Source organism: Protobothrops mucrosquamatus, unplaced genomic scaffold (genome assembly GCF_001527695.2).
Source record: "Protobothrops mucrosquamatus isolate PMUCROS unplaced genomic scaffold, P.Mucros_1.0 scaffold_72, whole genome shotgun sequence".
Classification (NCBI taxonomy): Eukaryota; Metazoa; Chordata; class Lepidosauria; order Squamata; family Viperidae; genus Protobothrops; species Protobothrops mucrosquamatus.
The window spans coordinates 100,040-107,955 of NW_015386148.1; the positions used below are offsets into that span (position 1 = coordinate 100,040).

The 7,916-nt window shown below is 43.2% G+C and overlaps 1 protein-coding gene across 1 annotated transcript in view; it reads right to left on the reverse strand.

Annotated features, from left to right (window-relative positions):
* Positions 1-3,584: 3,584 nt before the first annotated feature.
* LOC107285504 (ER lumen protein-retaining receptor 2) overlaps positions 3,585-7,916 on the reverse strand; it is a gene marked incomplete at its 5' end in the record, with an annotated part of 10,805 nt that continues 6,473 nt past the window's right edge. Inside the window, 2 exon segments of the mRNA XM_015813700.1 lie at positions 3,585-3,837; positions 7,096-7,348. Of these exon segments, the coding sequence (XP_015669186.1) occupies positions 3,803-3,837; positions 7,096-7,348 (288 nt within the window).

A 7,916-nucleotide genomic window follows, 5' to 3' on the forward strand; every position in this document is an offset into this window, starting at 1 on the left:
GCTTGGGGATTTTAAGGGGGGTGGACTTTAACTCCCAGAACCCCCAACTGAAAGTTGTAAAGTCTACACTTAACCTTGCAAAGTTTTGGAGGGGGGGGGAAATTAGGGCAGTGGTGGCGAACCTATGGCACGGGTGCCAGAGGCGGCATTCAGAGCCCTCTCTGTGGGCACGCGCGCCGTCGCCCCAGTCCTAGGCCTTCAGCTGGGTTTTATAAAACCTTTTCGCTTTAGGCTTCCGCCGCCGTGTGCAAAAAAAAAAAAGGTTCAATCAATCAGTCAATTTCAACTTCTCAGGGGAAAAAAAAGATCTTGCAAAGTTGGAATTGATTGAACTTTTTAGTCCCACCCAGTCTGCTGTTACCACCGCAGCCACGCCCACCCAATGGGCCACACCCACCCAATGGGCCACACCCACCCGGCACCCGATGATGCATAAGTGGGTTTTGGGTTGCAGTTTGGGCACTCGGTCTCTAAAAGGTTCGCCATCATTGAATTAGGGCATAAGGATTTCCTGGCCAAAACTCCCCATTGAGTGCAGTGTTTGGCCGAATATTTTTCTGTAGTTTATCCAAGCCAAGTAGGAACTCAAGTTTTTCTTAGCTGTCTGGAAAAATGTGACTTGAATATAGCTCTTCAGATGGGGAAGTGGTTAGTTTAGAGGGAGGGGGGAAAATCAGGGATGGGAGGAAGCATCTTTCATACTTTGAAAGCCCTTCTGGTGTGGAACATTTTCCATCGAGGTAGCTTCACAATGTCCCCAGTCCAACTTCCAAGAACTGACCCTACAGCAATATATACAACCAGAAAAACAAGTTCTAATCAACTCTGGATCAAAGCATCCCGATTCGCCCATTTTATTATGACTGCCCACTTCAAGACTGGGAAGATTGCTTCGCGTAAGGGGAGCTGATGGACCAGTTGTGTGTCCGTAACATACGAAGGCACAAACCAGCCTTCAATTCTTTAAAAGAGCTGGATTTATACAGGCACTGAACCATATCAACTCTATCTGGGCTTAGCAGAGTTTATGGAAATATTTTGTTTACCATGAAGGCAGAAAAAGCTGCAACAATAACAAACTACAATATTATAGGTAGCCCTCAACTTACAGCTCATTTAGTCACTGCTCAAAATTACAATGGCGCTGAAAAAAGTGAGTTATGACCGTTTTTCACACTTTATGACCATTGCAGCATCAAAAATTCAGAGGCTTGGCAACTGACATGTACTTGACAGTTGCAGTATCCCGGGGTCATGTGATCCCCTTTTGCAACCTTCTGACAAGCAAAGTCAATGGGGAAGCCAGATTCACTTAACAATTGTGTTCTAACAACTGTAGTGATCCACTTAACAACTGTGGCAAGCAAGCTTGTGAAATGGGGCAAAACTCACTTAGCAAATGTCCCACTTAGCAACATAGATTTTGGGTTTAAATTATGGTCGTTAAGTCAAGGACTACCTGTATTAACAAAGATTCACAGAAGCAAAATTGAAAGCCGCAGCAGACTCGGCTACGAGTTAAAAAAGGCTCCGTTTCTCAAAAATGAGGTGCAGTCCATCCTAGGATCTCCCCCCCCCCCCCCGCCGCCAAACCCTGCATTTCACAAATAACACACAGCGATAGAGTGAGAAATATATTTGGAACACAAAATTATACATACACAAAATAAAAGCAAGGCTTGAGCTGAGGGGCTACCGATAGTCCTCAACTTAACAACCACAATTGGGATCACAATTCCTGTGGCTAAGCAGGTAGTTATGTGGCTTGCACCAGATTTTATGACCTTTTTTTTGGCCACCATTAAGTAAATTGCGTGGTTGTTAAGCAAATGCAGCTTCCCCCGTTGACTTTGCTTGTCGGAAGCAGCTGGGGTCATGTGACTCCAGGACGCTGCAGCCATCATAAATAAATACCGGGTTGTCAAGCGACCAAATTTTGATCACATGACTAGGAAGATGCTGCAATGGTTTTAACTGCAAGAACAGGTCAAGCGCCACGTCCTCCATTGCCGTTGCAACTGTGAAGTGACTAAAATCCATGGTTGTAAGTCAAGGACTACCCGTGGATGATTAACCATTTTGCAAATATTCAAATATTTCTCTTATTTTGCCCACTTCTTTTATCTCTTCGCCCATCAATCATGGCTTCCTTCAATTTATGAAAGGATCGGGTGATGGGAGAAGGTGCTGCCAGCCTCTTCGTTGGAAACTCATTATGCAAATGATCCAAAGGCTTCAATTAACTGGCCAAGAACAATTATTTGCTCTTTTCCTTCTACCAGTGAGGGAGACGATCACCTGGAACAGGTGAGAGGCAGTGACTCCTGCACCTCGTAAAAACTTTCTGCTCCAGCCATTTTACGGCAGAAATACCTTAACGTCGCTTCAATGAATTCTAATGTTTTATTTGCAGCGCTCGTAATTTAAAAAATAAAATAAAATACCGCCACCGTTTTTACAATTTCAAAGCTACACCTATTCTGCAGATAATAAAACGGGAAGCTGCCTTTATCGTACAACTAAAGATGTAAACGAGCGCTGGTTTGAACCCTTGCAAGTGACAGCAATTCACAGAGAAAAGCAACTGCATCCAGGGAGGGGGGGGGGTATCGTTTTAGATCACCACAATGGAGAACCACTTCGTAAAATGTTTATTGAGGATGGTAACACAGGAGAAATCATGCAACAGCTCAGTTAAAAAAAAAGGAAAGCCGGAGAACAGGACTCGATGCGGCCGATTCAGGAACAAGTCTACAAAAGGGACAATTGATCGTCCAAAAACTGGCACATCTAAAACTGCCGGAAAGCGAAACAAAGACGCTTTTTACTTGTAAAAGGATTCTGTATTAAAAAGTTGGGAGACGCCGTTAAAAATGGCCACTTAGGGATGGCTTCCACTGGACGATGATTCGCAGGGCTGGCGTGAACACTTCTGTCAATAGAAAACGGTTTAGAAACGCGCGCACGCACACACGCACACCCCTCCAAAAATTACAGAATAATTTTAGTCTGAACGGGGCGCATGCAAACAGGAATGACTGCCGCGAAACCGTTACATCGCGAGGGAGGGAAAAATGCATCGGGACCAGATAAGTTTTAACTTGTGTCTTTAGGAGGTGAATGGAAGTAGAGGAGAGTAATTTATTAACAGATGCTACGGAAGCATCTTTCGTGAAAAGGAAAAGAAAAAAAAACACAAAATAATTGGAGACATGGATGAAACCGTGACCCCTTTCCCACGAAGAGTTTTCCGACCACGGTAGTTTAAGATTTCAGCCGACATAAAACACTCAACGTTTGGAAGGCGAGGAGGGAACAGAGGAAAATAAATACAGTGGAATGAAATTTAAAATCAAACAGGGAAGAAGGGAGTTACCATCCTTCAATCAAGCCCAGGCCTGTGCGTGCCAAAATAATTCAGCAATTGACAGGACGGTTGCTTGAAAAATAAGTGTTTTGCGCTTATTCCTGATCCCCAAGGACCCCCCCGCCCCGCCCCCCAAAAAAACCTCAATGTTTTTTTGTTTTTTTTGGAACTACTCCAATTTGAAACTACACGCTGAATTAAAATCCACATGGTATTAAGTTTCTCTCGTGTAAAAAATCTTTATACATAGTAATAAAAAAAGAAGGGGGGGGAAAAGGCGAGATGCGTCAAACAGAAGTCAGCTGGGTCTCTGGTCCTACAGAGCCCCATTTGGGGAGGGGGACTCTCTGCAACAAGAGGGCAGGAGGCCATCTGTTCGAGCATCTTCAACTTCTTGACGGTCTCTACGCATCCAGGATGACCACCCTTGGCACTTTACGCTGGCAAACTCAGCTTCTTCCCTTTGAGTACTGAAAAAAAGGAAACAAGGTCAATTCACAGAGATATGTCAAGCCTTCCCCCATCCAAAGCATCGTTGCGGCTTGACTAGGACAACGACAGGAGAAATTCTCTTCTACAGATAGTCCTTGACTTATGACGGGAATTCTCTTAGTCCTTGATTTATGATGGGAATTCTCTTATAGTCCTTGATTTACGATGGGGATTTTCTTACAGACCTTGACTTATGATGGGGATTCTCTTATAGTCCTTGATTTATGATGGGAATTCTCTTATAGTCCTTGATTTATGATGGGGATTTTCTTACAGACCTTGACTTATGACGGGAATTCTCTTACAGTCCTTGATTTATGATGGGAATTCTCTTATAGTCCTTGATTTATGATGGGGATTTTCTTAGTCCTTGACTTAGGACAGGAATTCTCTTATAGTCCTTGACTTGTGACGGGGATTCTCTTATAGTCCTTGACTTATGACAGGGGGAATTCTCTTATAGTCCTTGATTTATGACGGGAATTCTCTTACAGTCCTTGACTTATGATGTGGATTCTCTTATAGTCCTTGACTTATGCAGGGAATTCTCTTACAGTCCTTGACTTATGACGGGAATTCTCTTACAGTCCTTGATTTATGATGGGAATTCTCTTATAGTCCTTGATTTATGATGGGGATTTTCTTACAGTCCTTGACTTATGATGGGAATTCTCTTATAGTCCTTGATTTATGACGGGAATTCTCTTATAGTCCTTGACTTATGACGGGGATTCTCTTATAGTCCTTGACTTATGACGGGGATTCTCTTATAGTCCTTGATTTATGACAGGAATTCTCTTATAGTCCTTGACTTATGATGGGGATTCTCTTACAGTCCTTCATTTATGACGGGAATTCTCTTAACAGTCCTTGACTTATGATGTGGATTCTCTTATAGTCCTTGACTTATGAAGGGAATTCTCTTACAGTCCTTGAATTAGGACGGGAATTTTCTTATACTAGTAGTCCTTGATTTATGATAGGGGAATGCTCTCACGCAGTTAGTCCTCAACCAACACCAGGGGAATTCTCTTATATAGATAGTCCTCAACTTACAACTGTATTATGCTTGGAATTATGGTCGCAAGCCAATTTGATCGGCGTGACTGACCCAATTTTGCAAAAAAATCTTTTGCGCCAATCATCAAGCAAGCGTTGCAATCCTTAAGTCAGCCCATTACTGGTTATTAAGCAAGGACACCTGTATTTTCCTTGCAAACAAAGGCCTTCACCGTAAGACAAGGAGAGGAGCCAGAAAGAAATGAAAGGGTATGTAGTGGATAATTGAATAAAAATTATGGGTCATCCTTGCTTAGCCACCACAAATTGAGTTCCACGAGCAATCGTGAAGCAGTCACTCTCTCAAAGCCTTGCTTATGAACCGGGATAGTGATGCTGGTATGAGGAGAGGCTGAACACCTGTGTTCCTGCTTGCAGGGTGGAAGAGACGCCCATCAAAAATCAAGTCTATTTTATTCCTCTGAATTTCTTCAGCTCTCCAAAACTGGCCAGCATCTCAATCCAAAATTTTGTTTGGGACTAAGGCCACATTTTGCCAGGCCAACACGTCTTAAGATGCTGAATTTCCTTCCCTTTTAAAATATTCCTGTGCCCGTGGATTATTAGTATATTTAACAGAATTAAATATGCAAGGGAATGGCACCCGCAGCCATCCAGCTGGGAGAACCGGTTCCATCACTACCATTTTTGTAGACAGGAAGGTATTCACTGCATCCTCCACATTTGCAAAGAGAGTAATTTTAGGCTTAGGTCCTTCCGAAAAATTATTGTACCCACTCCATCCCTTACTATAGGAAACATACAGGTACCTGAGACCAGATGTCAGATCATTTTGCGGCTGCAATTGATTTAAAAAATGCACTGAAGGAGACAGGATAGTAATTCAAATTACCTAGGGTGCTAAACTTAGGAAGACACGTATCTCCCAGTCTAATCCTAGTTCCTCCCAATCCTAACAGACCTGTAGGGTAACAAGTCAGAAGGAGAATGACAAGCCCAAAGTCATCAAAGGAAGCGTCGGCAAAGGTCCACCCATTTCCAAGCTACTTTAATCCAAACTTAGCATGCATTAAAAAAAAATGCATTGCATTAAAAATCCAGAGTAGCTTGCAGATGGTGTGTTTGCGTGCACACAAATAACCCAAACAGGGAAGGAAATTTGCTATTCAAACTATATTCTGACATCTCTCCCAACTGTTTCACGACCCTGAATTATTTATTTGTGGTTAATGTGGGCTTTTTTTTTAAAAAAAAAAATTGCAGTCCTCAAACAGTGTTTTGTCATAGAAGGACTATATTCCATAAAGCTGTAGAAAGAAATGGGAGAAGACGGGGGAGGGAGGGAGGGACCTCACAGTTTATTTCATTTCCTGAAAATGAGATTGAGGGAAGTCTGCACCAGTGTGTCAACTTTGGCAACTTTACAATGGGAGGACTTTAACTCCCAGAATCCTCCAGCCAGCTGAATTTGGGGAATTGAAGTCCACCCACCTTAAAGTTGAGAAATACCGGTCTACACCTTTTCTTGCTTTGATGCAAGTTCTAATGTCAGCCATATAAGGCAGTGGTGGCGAACCTATGGCACGGGTGCCAGAGGCGGCATTCAGAGCCTCCTCTGTGGGCACGCGCGCCGTCGCCCCAGTCCTAGGCCTTCAGCTGGGTTTTATAAAACCTTTTCGCTTTAGGCGTCCGCCGCCGTGTACAAAAAAAAAAAAAGGTTCAATCAATCAGTCAATTTCAACTTCTCACAGGGAAATAAAAGATCTTGCAAAGTTGGAATTGATTGATTGAACTTTTTAGTCCCACCCAGTCTGCCGTTACCACCGCAGCCACGCCCACCCAATGGGCCACACCCAGCCAATAGGCCACACCCACCCGGCACTCGACGATGCATAAGTGGGTTTTGGGTTGCAGTTTGGGCACTCAGTCTCTAAAAGGTTCGCCATCACTGATATAATGTATCAGAGGGACACCCTTTTCCATCATGGTGCCCTGTAGGTGAGCAGGACTATAATTCCCAGCGTCTGCAGCCACAGGGAATGATGGCAGCTGGCGTCCAACACAACCTCAAGATATCAAATTGAGGAAAGATGCTGCATTACATGTCGTAACGTAGTGCTTCTTAACCTTAGCAACTTTAAGATGAGTGGACTCATCTTGAAGTTGCCAAGGTTGAGAATAGGCTGTCATATTATGGGTTACGGTGCGCCTCTTACCTTTCGTAACATACAAATAGAAGAAGTCACAGTACAGAATGGTCTGGACCACCCCAGCCACCACGGCTATGAGGTCAAAGAACCCCTCAAAATAGTAGCGCCAAATCCAGTTGATGAGATACAAGGCACGGTAGAGGCCCAGGAAGAAGAGATAGTGAGTAGTGATGGTCTCGGCTTCCCCAGTTTTGCTGATCATAAAAAGTTGGGGAAGAATCGCCACGGACTCCAAGTAGATGGAGAAAGTCCACAAGATCTGAAACGACAAAACCCAGGTGTCCAAATCATGCGCTCCTCCAGAACTCCTCAAGGAGAGAAGCAACCTGGAACTAAGGAGAAACTTCCTGACAGAACAGTTAACCAGTGGAACAACCTGCCTCCAGAAGCGGTGAATGCTCCAACGCTGGAAGTTTTTAAGAAGAGACTGGACAGCCATTTGTCTGAAATGGTATAGGGTTTCCTGCCTTAGCAGGAGGTTGGACTAGATGACCTCCAAGGTCCCTTCCAACTATTATCATCATCATCATCATCTTGGCAACCTTAACACTTATGGAGTTCAATCATCATCATCATCATCATCATCTTGGCAACCTTAACACTTATGGAGTTCAATCATCATCATCATCATTTATTTATTTATTTATTTATTATTTGAATTTATATCCCGCCCTTCTCCTTGCGGACTCAGGGCGGCTGACAATCAATTAAAAACACCACTAACAATCACAAGTTAAAATTAATTAAAATGAAATATTTAAATTGTCTAATTAAAAAGTAATTAAAAACCCCTCTAAAAAACCCCTCTTAAAAATTATCCTAGGCCA